The sequence below is a fragment of the Antechinus flavipes genome, chromosome X, assembly GCF_016432865.1.
Source record: "Antechinus flavipes isolate AdamAnt ecotype Samford, QLD, Australia chromosome X, AdamAnt_v2, whole genome shotgun sequence".
NCBI classification, from domain to species: domain Eukaryota; kingdom Metazoa; phylum Chordata; class Mammalia; order Dasyuromorphia; family Dasyuridae; genus Antechinus; species Antechinus flavipes.
Window position 1 is genome coordinate 65,228,639 of NC_067404.1, and position 25,721 is coordinate 65,254,359.

General features: G+C 38.9%; 1 protein-coding gene across 1 annotated transcript in view; it reads left to right on the forward strand.

The window, feature by feature from the left end:
- KLHL4 (kelch like family member 4) overlaps positions 1 to 25,721 on the forward strand; it is a 176,105-nt gene that overhangs the window by 110,773 nt on the left and 39,611 nt on the right. The window contains exons 2-4 of the mRNA XM_051967934.1: positions 21,989 to 22,162; positions 22,711 to 22,847; positions 23,483 to 23,679. Of these exons, the coding sequence (XP_051823894.1) occupies positions 21,989 to 22,162; positions 22,711 to 22,847; positions 23,483 to 23,679 (508 nt within the window). The remainder of the gene's footprint in view (positions 1 to 21,988; positions 22,163 to 22,710; positions 22,848 to 23,482; positions 23,680 to 25,721) is intronic.

The following is a 25,721-nucleotide window of genomic DNA, read 5'->3' on the forward strand; positions in this document are numbered from 1 at the left end:
GTAATGAGTGTTATCAATGAGGATAGTGTCCTTCTCTTAGGATAACAGAATAAAGCTCTTTATCCTGTTTCCCTTGGGCGGGGTCCTTTACAGAGGAAGGGTTCAAGGAAACTCTCTCCTTCAAAGAGCTTCCCAAGTGCTTCACCTCATGGATCACCCAGAAATCAGTGTTTCGGAGTTCCCCTCATCAATTCCTCATCTTACCCACAAAATGGAAACACTTTAGCTGGCTTTTCCCAGGAGGGCCTATTGTTTCTAGCAGATTGTCTAACTAGCAGAAGATGAAGAGGAGATAGGTGATGTATTTAGGGAAATGATGTGTAATGAATTCCTTCACATTGCAAGAAAAACTATTGAAACAGCCAAGATTGCTAAACTGCATGGATTTGTTATGCCGAGATAGACAGAATTTGTGCTGCAGTTTTGTGCTTGGATCTTGGTGCTAAACCCTCATCATTATAGGAATCATCATTATCTTAGCTTCAAAGTAACTAGACCTTGTACTGTTCTTACATATGGCAGAAAAATGAACAACTCATTCAGTTATGTGTGGTTCAGAAATGGTGAGGGGTCACCATTTAATAAAAAAGCTGGAAAGATCTCTAGAAGCAAAGTTTATTATACTTTCTCCCGAGAAGGCCATAGAGCATATAATCGAAGGGAGGAAACACCTTCTGGGGCAGGGTCAACACTTTTAATTCCTAACACAAATACCCCCTCCCACCACTGACCCTCATCATGCTGAGGAGCTTACATTCTAAATGCGGGAACTACCCAAGAAATTGAACTTGACCAATAAGTACATAGTTGCCCATATTTGACTGAAATAGGGAGAAAATGATGTCATGGAAGGATAGCAAGAAGGGGACTTAGAGATGCCCTTGTATCAATGCTCAAAGTCCTTCAGTCCTACTCAAACTCTGAAGTAGATGAGGCCTTACTCAATTTTCACAACTGTCTCGAGAGATCTCACCTCATCTCGTTCAGTCCCTCCTCTTATTTGTACACTGAGATCTCTTCAACTTTTTGGAACATAACTTCACATTCCCTATCTAATTTCTCATCCCCTTCTGGCTCCTGTTGGTCTTCTTGAGCCACCGGCTCCCACTCATGTCCTTTTAACACCATCAATCTAACAGACCCTTCAGCTTTCTCTTCCAATCTAATCATTCTAGATAATGAGTTTTGGACTATTCTGATTATCAATCAGATCAAACAAGGTATGCAGATAGGGAGTAATATAACATCACTAAGAGCTATAAGGCCAAGCCAAAGGAACTGCTCCCACCAGCTTTTCCCAAACCAGGACCACCAGAAAAATTGAACGGTGAGGTCCAAGTCTGTACAGGAACATGAGCAAGTTTCCTAATGTTCTTGGTGATTTCTTTTACTACATTTCCATTGTCATCAATCTTAATACAACATGTTGATAAATTTAGTTTGGCACAAATTCCCCCTTCCTCAGCCAACAAATCATCCAGCACAAGTCTATGTTGTGAAACAGCCTCTCTGGTTTGATTGAGTAGCCTGGTCAGCCAAAATATCTAGAGCTTTAGCCATCTGACTGGTGATAATCTCTACAACTGCTTGAAGCCTAATTGTCCTGTTCAACATATATATATATATATATGGATTCTATATCCCCAACTTCCATCTTGAGCCCAGGTAGCTGGCCCATACTCTTTAGCTATTCTCTCTGGAGGCCAGGCATCCAATCATTTGCATCTCCAGTCTGAGTAATGGAGGTATCTAAACCTCGTTTCCCTCTTCCCAAATCATCGTAAAGTGAATCCCTAAATATGGGTTTGCCTGTTCAGGAAGAAAGAAAAATTTTGGCCTTATTAGTCCAATATGATAAATCTCTGTCCAATTAAGAGGTAGGTGAGTATAGGTAGTTAAGCCACAGATCCAATAATGACCCTTGAAAATATGTCTGAACTATTCCTTGTAAAAGGGTAATATCGCCGGTCTCTCATCCCTAGGGGACCTTCCCCTACAAAGGTGACATACTGACATTTCCATAGACCCTGCTCCTTCCTCCAACTACAATAGGCAACTGATCATTGATCTATTAGGTTAGAGGTATTCCAAAATGTGGGAAACAGAGTCCCATGTTTCCCAGGTGTCTCTGGGGTGACATTGTACCAACCCCATTGGTAACTGTACCCATTATGTTCCCTTTCCCCTTATTCTCTTTTATACAACTTAATACATCCCACTCTATTTCATTACACTCAGCAGTAGTAACTTGTCGATAGCAATATCCTTGCTCTCCTGTTTCTGGGACAGCCATCCAAGGTACAACTTTTCCAATCCTCCCCACATTTCAATTGAGGATTCCTCCCTATGTCCCACCAATATTTAGGCATTTTCATACAATCAATTGCCTCTGGCTTCAGGTCTATTCTCGAATAAATCCATTCACATACACTGTCTGATTTAAGCAGTATTTCCCTTTCCTATCTCCTGGCAATGGCCACTGATGTTTCTCTTCTAAGTTCCAGAAACCAGTCCCATTACGAATTTGGGATCTGTTACTAAGGATCCAGGCTGGGCTTAAGGGGATAGGTACCCATGGCCATTGATTCAGTTGTTAGGATCCACCACAGATCCAACAATTTGATAAGTTAAAAGTTCTCCCTATATTCTGCATTAACAGGAGGAACTGGTTCTCATCTCTGCAAAGTAAAGGTCTGGTTTCTATGGCTATCGTGAGGAAATAGGTAAACTCAAAGCTCAGGGAAAGCCCCATGAGGTTCAACTATTATTACACTGTGAAGTTAAGGTGACATTCCCAAAGTAATTGATGTAAGAAAAGTCATACAGTTACAACGCACTGGATTCAGAATTTGTGTTCCCGTTCAGTGGCGGTTCCCTCCTCAAATATAATTTGAGGTCTCCCTTATCTTCAACTGTCCACTTGGATAAAGGTGGCGCCACAGGTCCTTTTGCTCTGGTGTGGTGTGTCCAGCCTCGTACCTGGGTGCAAATTGCAGTGTCCGAGGTCAGTATCACCTGGTAAGGTCTGTCCCAGCACGGAGTCAGCTTCTCATCCTTCCAGGAACGGATCAACACCCAATCTCCACCTGAATTCTATGAACAGGGAAACCTAGAGGAGGAGTCTGAGCTATTAATCCTTTTTGTTGAAGTTCTTGTAAATGTCTTAGCAATGACTTAATATATCTCTTAAGAAATAAACCCTTTGTCTCTAAATAGGGTCCCAATTTCCCATATGATAAGCCTGGAAAGGATGACCATACAATAATTCATAAGGTGAAAGCCCAATATCTCTACGTGGCTTGGTTCTGATTCTAACCACAGCAAGAGGAAGGCATATAGTCCAAGATAGTTGGGTTTCTAAAGATAATTTGGTCAGCTGCTGTTTTATCTCCTGATTCATCCTTTCTACTTTCCTAGAAGAGGGAGGATGCCAAGGGGTGTGGAGATCCCAAGTGATTTCTAAGGTCCCAGTCAGATTCTGCAATACTTGGGCAGAAAAATGTGTTCCCTGATCCAAGTCTACCCTCTCCACTGTTCCATATCTGGGAATAATTTGTTCTAATAAGACCTTACTGTCGAGGCAGTTGCTCGGGCTGAGGGGAATGCCCCCACCCATGAGGTCAGATGGCCCACTATGACCGGCAAGTATTTGAGGCGACCTACTGGTGGCAGCTCAGTGAAGTCCACCCGGATGCTTTGGAATGGTCCAATTCCCGGAGGTCGTCCCCCTTTTGGAATCTGGCATTGAGCAGCCTTGTTAGTCCTTCAACAAACGAGACAGCCGTCCACCAGTTGTCGGGCCATTGTATATAGGCCAGGGGTAACATACCTTGTCAGCACAGCATCACACAGGTTTTGGACATCCCAGAGACTGCCCTGGTGCAGTTGCTGAAGGACCTGCCTCATACTTGCTTTGGTCAGTACCTCTCTGCCATCAGGTAAGAGCCATCATTCTTCTGAGTTCCCAACTGCTCCGAGAGTCGTGGCCTTCTCTTTTTTCTTCTGGGTAAAGCTGGGAGAGAGCAGACTAGGGGAAGTGTACAGGTATCAAGGCCATTATATGAGAAATCTCCTGGTCTCCAGCTCCTTTGGCCTCCTCATCTGCTAATCTATTTCCCCTTGCCTCAAAAGAGCTTCCCATCTGATGTCCCTTTATATGTATCACTGCTACATTCCTAGGGGCCAGAATGTTTTCCAGTACCTCTCTAACTAGTGTATGGTGGGCCAGTTCTTTACCCTTACTATTTACAAATCCTTTCTTCCCAAATCCTTCCAAATACATGCACCACACCCCAGGCATATTTCGAATCAGTGTATATATTCCCATCTTGGTCCCTCAAATTTACACATGTCCAACAGAGCTGACAAATTTTTAAAGCATAACTCAGTTACAAATTACCCAATATCTCTAGAAAGCAACATACCATCTAAGTAAGAAGATACCACCACAACCTCCCCTAAGGTAAGTATCGGCATTTTGTTTTAATAATCTATATTTTAACTTAAAATCCCAAACACAGCTTGAAATTCCCAATAATATAAAACTACTTTCGCCATCATATTTAAAATAAAGAATTTCACCAAATGGCAGTTTCTTTCCCTTGGTCCCATGTGGCCCTGCTGCAGTCAGGACACATGGAAGGGAAAGGAAAGAAGCTACTATCTTCACTCTCTCAATCCCGCATACTTCCCCGAAGTGATCCCAATTGAGATCTACCAAAGGGTATTTCTGGTCAGCTGAAACTACCCCTGCCAACAGGAGGGTTTCTCCTGTCCCACTCCTTCATAGCTGCACCTCTAATTAGTCCCCTCTCCTCTTGTGAGAAGAGAGAATTCAAAATAGACCTAAGTTCTCCTGAGGGCCCCTGGAGGGGCTGATGGAATTAAATCCTCTCCTTCCCTTTCAGGTACAAATTTAGTTTTTGGCACACCCAGTCTTCAAGGGAGCCATATTTAAGCCAAATAGCAGCCTCCACCAATATCTTTGTCACCCCAGACAAAACAACAATACCTTATCATCTTTTTCTTGCTTTTTCCTTATATTTTGGCAGTTTGTTCCAATTACCTAATTTATCTCCCAAGGGACTATCTACCGGTATTTTCTGATCATTTTTCTCATTTCTCTGCGGGAGGGCTGGCTGGAACTGGGCCACACCCATTGAATTTGGATGGAATCTAAATTCCAAACATATCAATTGTTGCCAATTGACCCCTGTCACTCAAGAAGACCAGGCCTATCCTATCCCTTCAAGAACACCTCTCCAGAGTCTGTAACTTGACTCAAGGGCCTCACAGGAGGCTTACCTCTGGGTTGCTGTGCAGTAAATTGCTCGACTGATTTGTCCTCCACCGGAGTTTCTCCCTTTGCTTAGCTCTGAATTTCTCCACTTTGGGCCCATTTTACCTTAGGGAGCAAGGAGAAGCCTCTGGACACTGGCAGACTGCCTAAAATCAGGGCAGGGCGCCACCGCACTAGTGCCCAAGAGTTCGCCTACTCATCAAGTAATGTGATCCAGACTAGCCCCCAAACTGTGTGGTTCAGAAATGGTGAGGGGTCACCATGTAATAAAAAAGCTGGAGACATCTCTAGAAGCAAAGCAAAGTTTATTGGCTGAGGATCTTACATTCTAAACTCGGGAACTGCCCAAGAAATTGAACTTGACCAATAAGTACATAATTACCTATATTTGACTGAAATAGGGAGAAAATGATGTCATGGGAGGATAGCAGGAAGGGGACTTAGGAAGGCCTGTGGATCAATACTCAAAGACCTTCAGGCCTACTCAAACTCTGAAGTAGATGAAACCTTACTCGATTTTTACAACTGTCTTGAAAGACGCCCCATCTCCTCCTTTAGTTATTAGGTAATTGACTTGTGAAGGCCCCAAATAATCTCTAGGAAGATGGAGGTACCCACACCCATCAGCCCTAATTGCTAAAATGCCAGTTTATTCCTGAATATAAATCATTTTGAAAGATGGAGAAGTTCTCTACCAATTATTGGTGAAAACAATTCAGCTTCCCACTTCCAAAGTAATTAGCTACTTAGCTAATTAGCATTGATTTGCACTTAAGCCCTGAAGAAAGAGAAGAGAATTTTGTGGATTTTTTGTGGAGTGGCCATTTGGAAGCCCAAATGTACATCACAAGATGTTGACTTCCTACTCTACATTTATCAGAATCGATAATGTGACTCATTTTCTTAATAGATTGATTTTATTCTGAACAGTGCAACTGTCTCCATAGGAGTTCCCTTCCTTATCAGAGCACACATAGCCTAAACTTCTTGAGCTCATCAGGAAGATAGAGATGTTTCTGTACTGTACTGATGTGACCCTCTGGAGAATTAAAATATGGACTGGGAAATGAGGACAAAGAGTTCCTCATGAGAGCACAAATATTTAATTTTAAAGGAAGAGAAATCGTACCCAAACCAGGAGCAATCTCTCAGGTGCTTCAGTTTACTGTTTGGGGAAAATTGTTCTGAAGAAGAGACAGTTCTCTAGATAGGAGTCCATTCCCTTTTCAGTGCCAGAAATAGCCATGATCTCGTTTTGAAAATAGCTAGTCCATTGAGGATTCTTTAGCTCAGCAAAGAGCCGAAGTGGAGGTTTATGTATTTAGGGGGAAAGATGTCATGAGTTCCATCACATTGCAAGGAAATGTTCTCCAAACAACATCCTAAATGGCTAAGCCATTTTGATTTGTCATGTTGAAAACGATGAAGGTTGTGTAGAAATTTAGAGCTGCTCCCTAAGTCATAGGACTAATCCCTCATCATTACAGGAAATCACCAGGAATTCGCTTTTGAAGTAGCTAGACCCTCCATTATTCTGGGAGAAAAAAAAAAAACAAATATTTTTTTTGGTCATTTGAAAACAGCACCTGTTTAAGACCCAAATGAGTACTGGAAAGTTGGGGAATGGACCCTCATCAGCCCAATTGATAAAATACCACACACAGTTTATTGATGGATAGATATGGTTCTAATGGAGTGGCAGCTTCCTGAACATGAGTTCCTTTTCTTATCAGAGCACATAGTAGCATTCATACTTGCTGAGGATTATAGTAAAATGTTTGAGGAATAAATAGTACTGAGCAGGGTAAGACATATCCCTATGTTCCTTGACCACCAGGATAACTTCACCCCACCAAAAAGAGGATGTCTCAAATATTGCCATGCAGAGTTAATTCTATGAGGCAGCAACTACTAACATAGCGAGTCAATGTTGAGAATACTCATTATTCATGCATGAGAATGAATCCTTATCGGATGGTAGGGCAGCCATTGATCTCTCACCCAGGAGAAGAAAACTAAGGTAAAGAAAAATAATCTTTCAGATAGATCACTTTCCCAGCTGGACACTCAGTATGAGCAAAGATGCTTTCAAAGGTTCTTTGAGAAGAACCGGGGACAAAGCAGCATGGACATGATTCTGTTTATTGAAGGATGGATGTTCTGAAGAGTTGGGTAGCTCTCTACCTAAGAGATAGCTCTTGGATACTTGTTTATCTAAGTAAAAAGATGAAGACACATTTTGTGACCTTAACTGATCAGGGTGAAATACAGATTGGGAAATAGTCAAACTAAACCCCACTTCAGTCAGACCCAATTACTAAAATGCCTCAGATTATTAATGGTTTAATGTTGTTTGGAAGGGCAAGGAACAGCTCTTGAGACATGGATTTTCTCCTTTATTAGAGTTTCAACAGCCATGAACTTAATTTGAAAGCATCTGCTTCCTGGATTGTTATCTTGCTAATTTTTTGTTGTAATTTTAAAGTTCTGAACTGCCTCCCTCCCTCTCCACCTAATGTTAGAATAGACCAGCATTTCACACATACTTCTTTCTCTGGCGGTGGAAAACATCTTCTTTCATAAGTCCTTTGTAGCTGAGTATTTATAATACTCATTCTAACTCAGGTGTTTGGTTATTCAAACAATACTGCTGTTACTCAAAATATTTTCATGGTTCTGCTCATGGTTCATGGTTCATTCCATTATTTCATGCAAGTCTTTCCATGGTTTTTTAAATCAACCTGCACTTAATTTCTTACAGTGTAGTTTTTTTTTCCCCATGACAATCATATACAGCAACTTGTTTAGTCATTCCCCAGTTGATGGGCATCCCCTCATTTTCCATTCTTTGACAACACAAAGAGAGAACTGCTATAAATAAATATTTTAGAACTTGAGTTCTTTTCCTCTTTCTCTGATCACTTTGGGAAAGAGACCTAATAGTGGTATTACTGGATCAGAGTATATAGTTTTATATCTCTGGTTATGATTCCAGATTGTTCTCCAAAATTACTGGATCAGTTCACAGTTCCACCGACAGCATATTAGTATCTAAATTTTTCTACAGCCCTTCCAATATCTGTCATTTCCCATTACTATCATTTTACCCAATCTGATAGGCATGAATTTATTATCCCAAAGTTGTTATAATTTATTTTTCTCTAGTCAAAAATGATTTAGAGCATCTTTTCATGACTATATAAAGCTTTGATTTCTTCATCAAAAAATTGCCTGTTAGTTTCCTTTTACCATTTATCAACTGGGGAATGATTCATATTTGTATAAATCTAACAAATTTTTCTATATAGTTGAAGAACATTCAAGGAATTAATGAAAATAAATGTAAAGAACAAAGGGTTAGCAATACCAAACCTTATTATGAGATGGTAAATATCAAAACTATCCACTTTTTAATTTCTTAGCCAGTGACAGATATCAATGATTTACATGGGTTTATTTTTATCCTGCTAATTTACTAAAGAATTGTTTCAGTTAGCTTTTTAGTTGAAGCCTTAAGATTTTCAAGTATATCACCATATCATCTGCAAAAAATGAGAGGCTTTAAAAAAAAAAACCTCATTGCCCATTCTGATTCCTCCAATTTCATTTCCTTCTTTTAATGCTTGCTATTTGGTAGCCCTTCTAAATACAGTATTGAAAAATATTGGTGATAATGTGTACCCGATGTTCCACTTCTGTTCTTAGGAGAAAGGCTTCTTGCTTATCTCCATTTACAAACAATTCAGGCTGATCATTTTAGGTAGGTGCTTAACATTTTAAAGTAAAATCCATTTATACCTATGCTATCAAGTATTTTTAACAGGATGTGTTATATTTTGTCAAAAGTTTTTTCTACATATACTGATAAAATCATTCCAGATAAAATCATCCTTCATTTCTGTGTGGGTCAGAAACCATTAATAAAACTGGATAGATCTCTAGAAGCAAAGCAAAGTTTATTTAGTCCTCGAGAACGGGTGTCCCACCCATCGAAGGGAGGAGGCACTGTAGGGGGCAGGGTGGGCGCTTTTATCCCTAACGCAAATTCCCCCTCCCACCACTGACCCTCATCCTTATTGGCTGAGGATCTTACATTCTAAACCTGGGAACTATCCAAGAAATTGAACTTGACCAACAAGTACATAGTTGCCCATATTTGGCTGAAATAGGGAGGATAACAGGAAGGGGGCTTAAGTATGCTCTTAGGGGGATAACAGGGAGGGGACAGCAGGAAGGGGCTTTTGTCCTTAAGAAGATAGCAGGGAGGAGACACTTTAAGTATGCTCTTGACTTAATGCTTAAAAGTCCTTCAGGCCTACTCAAACTTTGAAATAGATGAAACCTTACTCGATTTTCACAACTGTCTTGAAAGATCTCACCTAATCTCGTTCAATTTCCATTCTCCTGCCTTCTCAAAAGGAGGCTCTCCTTTTTCTTCCCTCCTCATTTCAAATCACTGAGATATCTTCTCCCACTATTTCCTCTTCTTTTTTCATATGAATATAAACCCCTCACAAATACAATTTCATCCCTTTTCTGTTCCATCAGATACTCTCCCCCCTATTGACCATCTTTTCTAATCTTTAATTTCTACTATATATTGTATCCTTTCTCTTCTTGTCTATAAACATGGTCAGTTCTCTCCCATGCTTAAAAATGCCTTCACTTGAACATTTTTCCTTGTTGTTTGTTATTGCTTTAATGGGGATATAGAGGTCACTGGGAGGGAAATGAAAAAACGAACACGATGCCCAAAACGACTCTCACTTCATCCATAGCTATAATCCTGCATCTCTAATTCTTTTTCCAACTAAATTTACTAAAGCTTTCATAAAGTAAGTGGCTCTACTTCTCTTGATAAGGTTTAGATTTGGGGAACCCAAATGAAATTAGGTTTCTGGTGGTCAGGGAGTTAAATGAGGTCTAGTGGCAGGTTCGGGGTTCAGGGCAGGTTTCGGTGCAAGGGTAGGGAGTTTTGGGGACTCCCTTCTGATGGCGCAGAGGCTCCCTGTAAAGAAATTTACAGACCCAAAAACTTAGATTGACAAAAGAGGTTTATAATGGGGATTGGAAGTAAGGTTAAAGTCTGGTTAGGGAAATAGGTGAGGATAAAGAGAGTATGTTACTGGAAAGAGTATTCCAGTGGGCAGAAGCCCTTGGCGTGCCAAGCATAGCATAGCATGGCATGTTTGGAACCTCTGCAAAGAGAGGATTTTAGTTTGGATCTTTTAATAATGAGAGATTTAGCTAAAGGGGGCCTGTGGGTGGAGTCCCAGGTTGGTTCCTCCCTGGATTTCAGCTAGGGCTAGAATCTGAATTGAATTCAATGAGTTGCAGGAATGAGCCGACCCCACCCAGATAACAAACATGAAACTGTTTGTCCTTGGGGCAGGGTCCCTCCCTGGAGGCAGAGTAGAAGGAGATTTTCTCCTTTAACGATTTTTAGAGTTTGGGGGTCCCCTCTAAATTCCCCCCTCAAGCAGTCAAAACAAATTCATTTAAGGGAAAAAGGACTTGGGGCAGGATCCCTTATTGAGGCAGAGTTGAAGGAGATTTTCTCCTTCAATGATTTTCAGAGTTTCAGGGCTCCCCTCTTCACGCTGACTCCGTTATCTTTCCTCTGCGATCTGGCATTCAATAAAACTGCTCTTTCCAAAGTTAACAATAGTCTTAGTAGACATGGATTCCATGATCCTTCCTATTCAGAGGATTCTCAGATCAATCTATTCAGCTCTAATCTCTCTCATTTCCAGTTTTGCCTCAGTAACAGCTTTCTGGACATCTTAGTGGGAATATCCCATAGGCACCTCCAAATCAGTATGATAGGAATGATTTTCTTGCCCCCAAAAACTTTCCTTTTACTCTTACTTTTCCATTTTCATCAATAACAGCACCATCTTCCAAATCACAAGATCCCAACCACAGATCAATCTCCATTTCTCATTCTCATTTATTCCCACATGCCTAGCCCATGTGTGGTCTAGCCTTGCATTTCTGCTTATGCACTATTTCTAGTCAATAGCTGCTTTTCTCAACTCAGAGTCTCCACTGTTAAGGTGCTTGTGATAGCTTTCTTATTGGTGCCCCTGCTTCAAGCTCCTTGCCAGTATAAATTATCTTTTTCAGTCTTTAGCTGCTTAAGTGAATTTTGGTCAAGTTTCTATCTGACCAGGCTGTTGACCCCTTCTCAACCAGCTTCCCTTCTCTTACTCAGGTCATCATTACACCCAGCATCAAAAATAAAGTCCTTCCCCACCTGTCTCCCTCCTACTTTTCCATTTCTCTTATACTTTACACTCCCTTTCACATCCCTTCCATCTACTAATTCTTGACCTTTTCAGTGATCTATGCTTAGCTTCCCTGGTTACCTTAAAGACTCATTTTCCATCATACCTTCTGCAAGAGGGTTATTTTACCCTAATCCCCTTCTCTACTAATATTTTCCCTAAAACTACTTTTTCTTGGCTCAATTCTGTTTTTTAAATCGTATTTTATTTTTCCAAATATATACAAAGACGATTCTCAACATTCACCTTTGCAAAATCTTGAGTTCCAAATTTTTCTCCATCCCTTTCATGACAGTAAGTAATCCAATATAGGTTTAACATGTGCCATCCCTAAGATTACTTTTAGTGGATCTTTTTGGTAGTTATTGGCATGTTTCCTTCCTCACAAGAATGAATATTCTTTGATAGTAGAAACCAAAAATAATTTTTTTTCTTTGGCATTTAAACTCCTTCCCATCCTATCCCCTCACTATTCTTCATATATTTTATTCCCTTCCAAATGCTCTTGCCTATTTGGGCTTTCCTTCCACGTGACACTTTTCTATATTCTCTGCCCCTCACTTGTCCCCCATGCCCAGAATGCCCCCCAATTCACATTTGCCTCCCAGCTTCCCAGGCTTTCTTTAAGGTTCAAATTAAATTGCATCTTCTGCAGGAGCACTATCACAGTGACCTACCAGCCCCAGATATCCTCCTCACTTTCAGGCTTTTGGAATTTATATTCCTTCTACACTATATATATTTTTATATAATTATTGGCATCCCCTTCCCCTTCAAAACGAGATCTTCTTGATAGCAGAAACTGTTGTTTTCCTCTTTCTTTGCACTTCTATCATTTAGCTTCTTTACTGAATTATCTTTAGTGAAAAACTGGGGGCTTTCCCCCCTCATTTCCCTATTTTCTGCCCCTCATTCATTGTCCCCCATGTCCCAAAAACCCCCCAACTCACATTTGCCTCCCAGCTTCCCAGGCTTTCTTTATAAGGCCTAAGGAGACCTCCTGCCTTGCCTCCCAAGACCCCAAATTTTCAAATCGGTTCTGTTGGGATCGGATGGGATTGGATTATCTAGTGGGCCTCTGCACACGACACAAAGCAAGGGGCTGTTTTCTAAATTATGAGGTGACGCAGGCGCAGAAGAGTTTGAAAACAGTCCCACTCACTCACCCTCCCACCCACAAAATCCACAGGCTAAGAACGAACAACATGATTGGCTACAAAGCAAGGGCGTGGCTAAGGTACTCCCCCCCTCCCCCCCCTTCTCCTACTTCCTCCCCTCCTCGTGACTTTGGCTCCTTTCTGCAAGAATTCTCTTGACTGGAGGCTAGAGATTTACATAGTCGTCCTCTTCCTCCTCATTGTCCTCATCCACTACTTGTCAAGGTATTCAACTCTTTCCCCATGAATGATATGCTTAAATGAAGAGTTCTTATTTTCTTAATGTATGTGAGGGTGATAGTTGAGTAGTTTTGTCACGAGTCTCAGGTCCCCTACCCAATCGCCAGCTTGTGGTGGGGTCTTTTAAGTGATGAGCCAGTGGTTTGTGTGGTACTCCACACAAGTACCCCTTTCAGTTTCATTTGAAATCAGGAGTGACCCTTTTCCTAGATTCTCTTCACCAAGTCCTTGGCTCTCACCTCTACAATCAGCCCCCACCCATCTACTGAAATAATTTTCTACAAGTCTTATTTCACTCTCCTAGCAGCCCCCACCTATCCAAAGTGTATGAGATGCCAACTCCTAAGCCTGCCATTGAAAGCCTTTGGTAATATATTGCCTGCCATTCTTTACCCTTTTTTCCTATTTTACGTGACTTTAGAAATGCTGACTTCGTTAGCGTACTAGCTTTTCCCCAAATTTCATCTACCCATGTTCCTCTCCCGTGTTTAAAGGTGATCTCCTACGCCTGAGGTATACTCCCATACCCCCATTCTTGCTTACTAAGAAACTGCACAAGACTCAACTGAGAATCCCCATTTTTTGTGAAGCCCTTCCTGTTCTAGATGTAATTACTGCCTTCTTTCACTTCAATTTCCTAGAATTATATTTCTTTCTATGATATTTTATAAACTCCAGTAGAAGGTAAATCCCCTTAAAAAAAGTAACACAGGTTTTCTCCTTTTATTCTGATCTTTCATAATACGGACTGATATGGAAATAAGTTTAATGTGATTGAACACGTATGACCTACGTTTTGTTTGTTTGTTTTTTGTTTGTGTTTTGAGGAGGGGGAAAAAGGAGGGATGAGGGAAAAAAATGTAAATCAGAATTTTATAAAATTAAATATCAATTATTTTTATGGAAACGTTTTGTATAACACCACATATGCCTTCTCAGTGGAGGAATGGGGAGGAAGGAAGGGAGAAAATCTGGAACTGAAAGTTTCAAAAGCAAATGGTAAAAATTGTTTTATATGTAACTAGAGAAAAAAATAAAACATTAAATAAAAAGTAAATAACGAAAACTAATAAGTAATTTTAAAAAACCATAGTAAAGCATAAAAGATAGCTAATAAATAATTGCTCAATTCAAATGAATTTTCCCAAAGATGATGAAGATAGGTGGCGTAGTGACACTTGAAGCTTACTAGTTATGTGACCCTTAGCTAAGTCAATTAATCCTCATTATCTTGCCAAAAAATTAGAGGAAAGGAAGTATGTAGTAAAAACATACCTTCCCTAATATCTATCATGTAAGTATTAATGATGAGATTGGACAAAAACATTTCTAAAACTGCAAAATAGTAACTACTGAAATGCCTGACAATGATAATCTTTTCCACTAACAGATTTAAAGCTGTTAGAAATCTTAAAGAGAAGTTATTTAATCTAATTTTCTTCATTTTACATAAGGAAAAATGAGGTCCAGAGTACTTAATTAGCTCCCTTAAGACCCATAGTTAAGTAGCTAAAGTAGAATTTGAATACAGAACTTCTTACTCTAAATCTAACACTCATTTCATTATATGAGTGAGACTGGAATAATGAAATGCTTTCAGATTCCTTAGCTTGCCTAACCTCCTTTCATTTACATACTTTGGATTAAATGAACATTTGATAATATTACTGGCCTAGGCAAAGTAGAATTTTAGATGTTTTTCTTTTTACCATGTTTTACTTGGTTGTATAAAAAACAAAAACAGTTTCTACCTTATTGTCAGAATTAACATATGTCAGCATTTGCTTTAAAGTGATAAGATTGAAACCCACAATCTCTGCTGCAAGACTTCCATGACACATTTCATTCAGTTCCATATTAGCTCATTCTAAATGGTGTTATTCTTTGAAAGAGAAGTAGTTTGTATACTGTGCAGTGACCTACGAGTATTTAAGAAAATGCTTTTTTTCTTTCATTTGAACTCCATTCCAAGAATATATGTAGGCAAACATAGACTGATTTAGATCATTGATTTGGCGTTTTAATTTTCTTCTCTCAGTTGCAAATGCCATCCTTATTTCAGCCTCTAGCTAAGAGCAAAATATGTTTTGAATAATTTAACATATCGTGGTATATAGTTCTATCTATTGTTATCTAATCATAGAAGCATATCATAATAAAATATGTGGCTTCTCAGAACAAAACATGCCAAGAGAAAAGAGATGCTAAATTTTTGCAAAGATTATTCTGGATTAAGATGAGCCTTTTTATGTATAATACTTGTTCAAATATTCCAGTAACATGAGCCAACACCCAATTCAGCACAATTAAGCAATTCTTGTGTGCAAGAGCACTCCTACACAGTTCTCACTCCCCTCCTCTCTGACTTAGTCTTTGAGCTTTGCTATCACTAACAACTTTATCTGCTAGAATCATCCCAGTGATGTACATCTTTGCACTTAATTCCCTTGGTCCTCATTGGCCTGCTCTACATATGGTCCCTAGGCCTAGCCTTGTAGACACTATGTTAGTAGTGCCTATTAGCAATTCCTCTTTACATGGGAGAATTCAGGATCATCTCCCATACCATGATGCCATGAGAGGACAGGACCATGAAAAAAGGCTGTATTTTGTAGCAGGAGCTAAAACTTGGAAATGATTCTTCTGTCCTCTATGTTCTAAAGCTTTGCCACAACAAAAAAGATGGGGGTAAAGCAGCATTTCTTAAATTTTGTAGTTTCGGGATCTCTTTACACCCTTAAAAATTATTGAAGATTCCCACAAGAGCTTTTGTTTATGTGATTTTAAATTATTAATATTTACTGTATTCAAAACTAAGATATTTTAATGTTATTATGAGAATAATGTTGACCTCATAGAACCTATGAACTCACAGACCCCCCAAAAGGTTTTAAGGGACCTCTGGATCACACTTTGAGAAACACTGATATACAGCACTTAAATGAGTGACATTTTCTTGAATTTCAAATCAGCAATTATTTTGCTGAGTTCTTTGTGTAAAATATTTGGCTATGGCCTGTGGAGTGTATAAAGTGCTGTAGGACATCATCTTTGAACTTAAAGTGTTACAAATTTAGTTGAGGAAATATGAAATGGTCCAAGTATTTATTCTGGAAAGCAGTTGGAATGATGCTAAGAAAGTGACTGAAATGTCTATATCCTTTGACTCAGAGAGCCAACTGCTAGAAATACCACAAGGAAACCAAAGAGAGAAAGAAAATTCCTATAGACACCAGAATATTCATATCAGAACTTTTCTGGTAGCAAGGAGCTGCAAACTAAGTATGTGCCCATTGGTTAGGAAATGACTGATTAAATTGTGGTACATAGTGAATTACTAAACAAATGTGATGTGAAAACTTATATGACCTGCTATCAAGTGAGATAAGGATAATCAGGAAAACAAAATATATAATAATTACAGCAATATAATTTACAATGACAACAACAAAAAGAAACTGCACACTATATGGTTGTAATGACCAATCTTGTCCCTCCAAAAAAGATGAGAAAATGTGCCTTTATCTGTTCTTTGAAAATGCAAGATGTAAGAGATGTAGAACATTGGATAGCATCACATCTGATTAATATGTTTGCTAGTTTTAATGAACTGCTTCTTTTCCTCCTAAAAATTATTTTGTTAAAAGGAAATACATTTGTAAAGGAAGGCTAGATGTAAATGAGAAATCAATAAATATTTTAAATTAAAAACAAAAGTCAGACAGCTGAGATGCTATAAAGCTATCTATATGTGATTCCCTGTCAAATGTCATAGTATATTTGAGGAAGAAAAAACAGTGCACACTAGGATAGTCACCATAACAATCAACAATAAAGTCTTGTCAAAGAAATTTAACAGCCAGTCTAGGAGTTTCAAAGCCTATAGATTATTTACTAAAAGCAGATATTAGATATCAATAGGCTAACTTTCTTCAGCTTAAGAGAATAGCTTAGAACAGGTGGACTAGCAGACTAATTCAGGAGGAATAGTCAGTGCATTACATAACAGAGTTAGGCTCCCGGCAGCTCTTCATAGACTTGAACAATAGCTTCTCTCCCACAAGATGGAATGTGTGAGTTTAAATATAAAGTTCTTGAGACACTAATGCTTGTTTGGTGGAGTTGTGAACTGTTTGAACTTTTTTGGAGGGCAATTTGGAGCTATGCAAAAAGGTCTATCAAACTGTGCATCCCCTTTGATCCAGCAGTATCTCTACCCAGGCCTGTATCCCAAAGAGATAATAAAAAGGGGAAAAGACCCACTTGTGTAAAACTGTTTGTGGCGGCCCTTTTTGTAGTGGCAAGGAACTGAGTGGATGCCCATCAGTTGAAGAATGCCTGAATAAGTTATCGTATATGAATGTTATGGAATTTTATTGTTCTATAAGAACTATCAGCAGGATGATTTCAGAAAGGCCTGGAGAGACTCACATGAACTTGAGCTGAGTGAAATGAGCAGGACCAGGAGATCATTATACACAGGAACAACAAGATTATGAGATGATCAATTCTTATGGACATGGCTCTCTTCAACAATGAGATGATTCAGCGCAACTGCAGTAGATTTGTGATGGAGAGAGCCATCTACACCCAGAAAGAGAACTAGAGGGACTGAGTGTGGATCACAACATAGTATTTTCACTTTTTGTCGTTGTTGCTTGCTTGTTTTTTCTTTCTCATTTTTTTTCTTTTCGATCTGATTTTTCTTGTGTGGTATGATAAATATGGAAATATGTATAGAAGAATTGTACATTTTTAACATATATTGGATTACTTTCTGTGTAGGGAAGGGGGGTAGGGAGAGGGAGGGAGAAAAATTTGGAAGACTTGGTTTTGTGAGGGTGAATGTTGAAAACTATCTTTGCGTATATTTTGAAAATAAAAAAGCTATTATTAAAAATAAATATAAAGTCCTGTACTGAGGTTCAGAATCAACTGCACCAGTATAGAATGGGTAAATCTGGCAGGCCATCTGAAAAAAAGAGCTTACAAGCCCTATCTAGATCAGTAAGGTGCCATGGCAACAAAAATAGCTAATGTGAACTTAAGCTTTCAGATATTTGCTAGATCACTTATAATAATAGAAGTCTAGAGTCCAACACAGAGGCAGTGACAATTCTGCTGTACTCTGTATTGTAACCAATGTACACTTGGTAGAATACTGGTTTGGGGAGTCTAAGGCGGGAAACTGAAGGGTCCTATGATAAGGAAACTTAAAACTGGTTTAAGAAAGTTGAGAGATCTGTGTTTGACTTACCTGGGTGGCTCCTTAGGTTAAGGGAGCAGGAAAACAAATGACAACTAGTCTGTCAGATTATCTAAATGGATGTCACAGGGGAGAAACATTTTGTTGCAATAGGAGGAACCACTTTTCCACAATTAAAGCTGGCTGAAAATAGCATGGGTTGCCATATGAACTTAGCGAGTACCCCATTATTGAGATTTTTCAAATCTGGCTGGAAGAACACTTTTCTGGAATGTTATAGTTGGAATTACGTACTTAGTTGGATTGGATGAAGCACTAAAATACCTTTCTAGTCTTGATTGATTATGTGAGGAAATGAGGTCATTTTGAGAATTTTCTCTCTGAGCATCTACATTTAGCAGCAAAAGCCTCTTGAAATGACCGATGATTTGGCAAATCAGCATCTGACTTTGAAAAGGGGAAAAGGAAAACATCCATGTAACTCTCCAGGGAGATATATAAAAAGATATTTCTTTTCTGCCAGCTTGACACAGGAGTAGAATGCTGCAGGCCTCCAAATGAGCTTGCTGACTGAGGTGGTGGTGTGACTACTACAAAGCTGGCTTTCCAAGATTTCTCATTTAATATAGGTAGAATAACATCTCTGTCATGGACTAGGGGTGCTTTCTCTTTTGGGAATGTTCTGGTTCTTCCAGATTTATGCTTTGGGATTCCTGAGTACAGTAATTGATAGATGGGTTACAATGTTGGATTAAATTGTTTCTCTTTTACTCAAAATTGTACAAGAAGAGGGATATGGATGGTTTATCTGTGATATCTAGTAATATAGAACCATTTGGATCTAGTTGGACATGTCTTTATTAAATTGGAAAATCAGAGAAGGCTTTGTCATAGGGTTGAGGGATGAAAGCAAAAGAAGAAATTATAACTGCATAGGTATAATGATATGTTTGGATATGAGTCTTCTCACAGAGTTCAGGAAGAATTCCTGGAAAACAGTTGTGAGTCGATATATTTAGCAAGAATCAAAGGATCTCTAATGGATGTGCTTATAACTTTTTCCCTTGGGATTCGACATAAGAATGCTAATTCAACTTGTCTAGGGGAAAAGGAATAACCTTGTAATACATAGAGATCCTAAAAAGAGAAGGAAGATCTTAATTATTAATATAACGTGTGTGTGTGTGTGTGTGTGTGTGTAAACATGTATACGTGAGGCTCTTTCTGTGGCAAGCAATAACAATTCATTTGCATCTCCTAGAGGAAGGATGATAATTGCAATTACAAAATTCTAAGAAGCGAACATCTTCATATAAACACATCACCAGAAATGTCTTAGAAGATACAAAGCTTGAGCGATGAAACTGAGGCAGTCATAATTTAAGAGATCCAACGCCATGAGTTCTTTATCTATTTTCATATATTTAGATGAATATATCAGTTGCGTTTTGAGTGCTTTCTCACCTTTAGAACTTCTATATAATTTTGAGTGATCATGCTTTCTTTACTGCAGTCAGAGATTTGCTTTCCAGAGATCAATCTGCTGTTTCTTTATTTTAAAGAACACGTGATTCTCCTTGGTGGAGGTGTTCTCTCCCCAATACAGATCACAGCTGGTCCATGCCCTTCTCATCCTATATTATTTTTGTCCATGGCTTTTTTGTAAATCTCTCATAGAAAATTTACACAATGTGCAAGTTGGTCAGGGTCAGTGGGAAGGGTAGCTTGGTGCTCGCTTACTGTCTTTTTTCCTTCTCTCAGTTCTCAACTCCCTTTTGGCCATATTTGTTCTCTCCTTACCAGTTTAAATTCCATTTACCTTGGCAGAGAAAACAAGCAAAATGAGGGGCAGTTCTACCTTCTCGTTGCCATCCATTATCATTAACCTCGCCATCCATTATCATTAACCTCTCCATCCCTAACAGTGGTCTTCTCCCTTCTTTCCTCTTCCCACTTTCCTCTAATATAGCAAAAACAAAGAGACAAACTAGTAAAGCTACCACTTTGTGTTACCTTGATCCTCTTGAGCTTTCATCAATAGCCAGCATTTCTAGAGCATGTTCAGGTTTGCTAAATACAAGCATTACCTCCTTCGATCCCCATAACTCTGGAAGGTAGGTGTTATTATTATATTCATTTTACAGATGAGGAGAACGAGGCAGACAGAGATTAAGTGACTCGCCTAGCGTCACACAGCTAGTAATCGGCAGAGCTAGAATTTGCAACCGAGTCATTTGACTAGAATTCTAGCATCCTTGACACTGCATTAACAATTTACAAAATACCTTCTCTTTAAAGACTAACATACTTACATACTAGTCTTATATACGAGGAACCCAGTATGAATACTTGAGTTAACCTGTGGAGATTGAGGAGATGGCAAGGTGGATAGAATATTAGCTTTGGAGTCAGAAGGATTTGAATGCAAGCTTAACTTTAGACACTTAACTCTTCCTAGCTGTGTGACCCTGGGCAAGTCACTTAATCCTAACTGCCTTACCACCCGCCACAGAAAAGTGGAGAACAGTCCAATCCATGTACAGAGTGAGGATGAAGTAAAACTCACTGCTTTCTAGTTTTATTTATTGTGCCAGGGGAGCCTTCAAGTAAAGCGGGGGATAGGGGTAGGGGGGTAGAGGGGGGGTGGTTGTTTATTTGTTTTTGTTTTTGTTTTAAAAAGCCCTGTCCCAAAGAATGGAAGAAGGCAGATAACAAAGGCCACTGATAGGATTTCATTTAATTCCCAAATGATGACAGGCAGTCCCAAAGCACAGGAAACGAATAATAGATTTGGTTCATATCTTTGTTCTCTCATTTGAGAGAATTTGACTGAATTAAGCCAAGTTAGTACTTCTATTATACAGCGGGAGACTTAGCTTTTAAAACATATTTTATTTTTCCAAGCATTTATTCTGTCTCCTTATTGTAGAATAATTAAAAAAATAAAACCATCATAAGATGGGCATAATTCAGCAAGGAGATTCTTATATTGTTCTCGTACCTCATTCTGCATTTAAGCTCTTTTCTGCCTAGTAAGAAGTTGATGGTGTGCTTTCTCCTCTGGACTTGTGGGTCAGCATAGTAGTGAAAAGAGCTCTAAAGTCTTCCAAAGTTATTGTTAGCATGTAAATTGATCTCTGATTTCTGTTTACACCATTCTGTACTATCTCATATGACAAGAATATGGTCCCTTCTGTTTGCATGCCATAATTTGTTTACCCATTCCCCACTAAGTGGATACCTTTCCAACCAGAAGCTACTAAGAGCTGCTGTAAATATTTTTGTACGTATGGGAACTTTTCCTCTGCCTTTGATTTCATTGCAGTACATAGGCGTGGTAGTAGTCTTATTGGGTCAAAGGGTATGCACAATTTAGTGATTTAAGGGCCGTTGTTCCAAATTGGTTTCCAGAATGACTTTATTATTAATTAATTAATGATTAATTCACAGCTCCACCAAATACTTAGATATTTGGGAGAAAACATTCATAACAAACACATCATTTAAAAAGTCATTTTTTCAAGTTTTTTACTTTCTATTAGCTATGTATGAATCAAGGGCTATCTGTTTTTGGTCCCCTTCAAATCAAAATGTTACTTGGCCTACTCTACTTTATGTGAAGTTGTTAATGCTGTTCAGGGAAAAAAAACTGTTAAATTTTGAAAACACATTGAAATGTTAGTTTGGGGTATTTGGTAGGATTTAATTCTTGGAGATTTGAAATCTTACTGGGGAAAAAGAAATCTTTGTAAAAAGATGCAGCAAATCCCATTCCTTTTCTTGATCTTCTTCCTTTCAGTTTACCTGTGAATAACTGTCCAGCCTTAGGAATGAATTCTGATGGATCTGAGGAGTACTTTCAGTCCACCAATCATGCAGAGCAGACTATCCGCAAAATGGAGAGCTACCTCCAGCAGAAACAGCTCTGTGATGTCTTCCTCATCGTTGGACGTCACACAATCCCAGCCCACAGGTCCGTTGCTCTACTTGAGCTGAACAGTTTCAGCACGGGGAGGGAAGTGGAAGTAAGGAGGAGAGATTGCAAGAATCCTCAAGCATGAGGAAAGAGTGTTTACTTTAATGTCACTTCTGGTTTGCTATGGCAATAATCAGAATATCAGACAAACCAGAGCCTCCTGGAAAGTGAGAGGTGGGACTGATTATAGCTTTGAAAAGATCCTGAATAAGAAAGTCCATTTTTTCCTACAAAGGGCTTACAAGTAGAGACAGTGTCATTCTTTACGTTTGTATCCCCAGTGCTTAAGCAAAGTGCCTGACATATAATGGGTACAAAATACATGCATTTGATCGACTGAACAAAAGCCAAGATACAGAAAGGTCCTCAAAGTAGTTCTTTGCCCACATTCTTAGTTTCCCTTTTGATGGTCATCAACACTTTCATAAGCCTACAGAGTGTTATGTGGAAGGCAGATTCACCTATGATCTAAAGTTGAATTTTATGGTTTCTGGTAATATGATAGATCAATTAATTGACTTTTTCTGAAATATTCCTATTTCAAGATTGGTGCTGAGTGCTGCATCAGACTATTTTGCTGCAATGTTTACTAATGATGTGCTGGAAGCCAAACAAGAGGAGGTCAAGATGGAGGGAATAGACCCAGATGCACTGAAGGCTTTGGTGCACTATGCTTATACAGGTAATCATCACTTCACCCAGTTCCCAAAGCTAAAAGCAATGATCAAAGTTTTGTCCTTTCCCTCCCCTATCTGAGGAGAACATCTTTTGGCACCAGTTCCCAACCATTTGAAGAAGTGGTAATGAAATAACTCGAAATAACTGTATGTGCTTTCTACTTCCCCACTTCCTCGGATCCTAGTCTGTCAGAACTAGGACAAGACTTAGAAGCCATCTTGGCCAACAGAGGAAGATACTGAGGCCCAGACAGATTAAATGGCTTATCCAGGATGGAACAGGCAGAATGAAACTTTAATCCAGGTTTCCTGACCCCAAATCAAGGACATTTTCCACTGTATCACACAGCTTCTCCTATGAGTACACATCCAAGTCTTTTACTTTGTTATTTCCACTGTGCCATTCCCATTGTTAGGAACTTTTACCTTACTATGAACCTCAGTTTGTTGGTTTGAAACTTTTACCCATTTCTCCTGGTTCTCCCACCTATGGTCAAATCTATTTTCCCTTGATAGCTCTTCAGAAACTTGAAGACAGCTAGCCTGGACTTGGGGATTTTCTATTCTAGGCTAAATATCCCTTAAAGCAATCCTCAGTGTGTGTGTGTGTGTGTGTTTACATTTGTATATATTTATTTAGGTGTCTTAGAATTAAAGGAAGAAACCATAGAAAATCTACTGTCTGCAGCCTGTATCCTTCAACTTTCTCAAGTTATTGACGTATGCTGCAACTTCCTCATCAAGCAGCTGCATCCCTGCAACTGCTTAGGGATCCGCTCATTTGGCGATGCACAGGGATGTATGTATCTCCTGAAGGTGGCGCATGAATATACAATGGTAAGTAAGCACAGTGATCTTCATTTCTTTTGCCATGAATTTAGCAGGTTGTGCAACTCACTATCTGGTTTGTGGGGTTTTTAATCACGCCAACTATCTATGCCCAAATTTTATCCTTCCAGTTTGTAAAAACAAAAGGTCCAGCATAGCCTCGAACTGAACCTTGCGAAGATATGGGTTCCTTTTTTTAATTTTTTTTTTCTTTTTGGCTAGGCAATCAGGGTGAAGTGACTTGCCCAGGATCACACAGCTAGTAAGGCCATATTTGAACTCGAGTCCTCTTGACTGCAGGGCCAATGCTCTATCCACTGCGCCACCTAGCAGCCCCTAATTTATTTTTTTCAATAAACAAAAGCCCGTTTTGTATCCATTTCCTCTCTTTCCTCTGCCCCCCCCCCCAATTGGGAAAAAATCTTAAAATTCTCTAAACAAATATTATTACAAGAATGTACCTATGTATGTTCAAGTAAAGGAAATTCCCGTATTAGCCAAATCCAGAAATGTATGTTTCAGTTCTGTATTCTAAATTCATCCTTTCTCTCAGGAGGCGCAGAGGATACTACATTATTGGTCCTCTGGAATTATGCTTGGTCACTGAGTTTGAAAAATCTTTCAGAATCATATATCTTTACAACATTGTTGTTGGATAAATTGTTCTCCTCAGTTCTGCTCCCTTCTCTGACACCATTCCTTTTGTCATTTTTTTATACCATAATGGTAGTCCATGACACTTAGCCTAATTTGTTTAGCCCAATTCTTTGATAATACCACAGAACCTGCTATAAACTTCTGTGTATGAGGATTCTTTTCTTCTTTGATCATTTTGGCATAGGTAACCTAGTCATGGTAATGCTGTCCAAGCATATATACTGTTTAGTGACTTTCTTAGCGAAAGCTTGATTTTTTTTTTCTAGCATTATAGACCTAAAGGTAAAAGGGATGTTCTAGATCATCTTATCAAGTACCCTTCATCTTGCAGAGGATAAAACTGAGGCACAGAGAGATGAAGTGACTAGGCCAAGTTGTCACAGTGGCAGAACTAGGATTTGAACTGTGTGTATATTAAGAAGGTTTTTTTTAATAGGCCCCGATTTTAACAATGTTTTATAACATTTCAAATTTTTCATTTGGAGCTGGCTCCTGAAAGGAACACTGTTATTTTCCATTCTTTTTTGGTATTCTTTTCTTAAGTAAGGAACTCTAATAGTATGAGTGGATTGATACCAACTGAAATGGGTTCAGAATTTCCCAACTTGGATTTCTGAAAGTATATTTGCTATATGTTTTATAATAATATAAAAGAAAAAAAGTTTCTGGGCAGCTGTAAAGAACTAAGTCAGTCCTTTAAATTATAGGAATTCTAAAATCCAACTAATCCCACTAGGAAGAGTAATGGACAATTACATATTTGTATGAAATGGTTCCCAAGGATTTCTCATTGTCCACAAAATTTCTCCCTGAAGTCATATTAGAGAATATAAGACAAAAAAGAGAGTATAGGGCGGGGGCAGAGAAGAAACCTAAATAAGAGAAATTAAATGCAACATTCCTACAAATGCCAATCCTTCCCTGATTTAATGAAGAATAAATCATTGTTGTCCCCTGCTAGAAGTGATATATACAAAGGACATCTTGCTCTGAAGACAAATCAGGCGATAACTATTTCAGGATAACAAAAACCTCCAGTAGAATTTATTCTTTCTTTTTCTTCAGATTAGACAAAGTGAAAGATACTATCAGAGTTAAAGGCAAAGGAATATACATGAAAGGGAACCAAAAAGATTTTAGATATGATAAGCAAAGATATTTCACTGATGTCGGTGTTGAGACAGGCCAGTTCAGCCACCATTTCTGTTTTCATTCGTTCGACCAAATGAGAATGTTTCTCTAGGACTGTGGACTATACTTAACAATGATAGTTCTACACAAGATAGTCTCTGAAGTGGGTTAAAGCAACTGTCTTTTTCACGGAGACTGTAGCAAATATGAACTGTCCAAGATACTTCAGCAGACAGTGACACTATGAGTAGAATTGCCTTGTG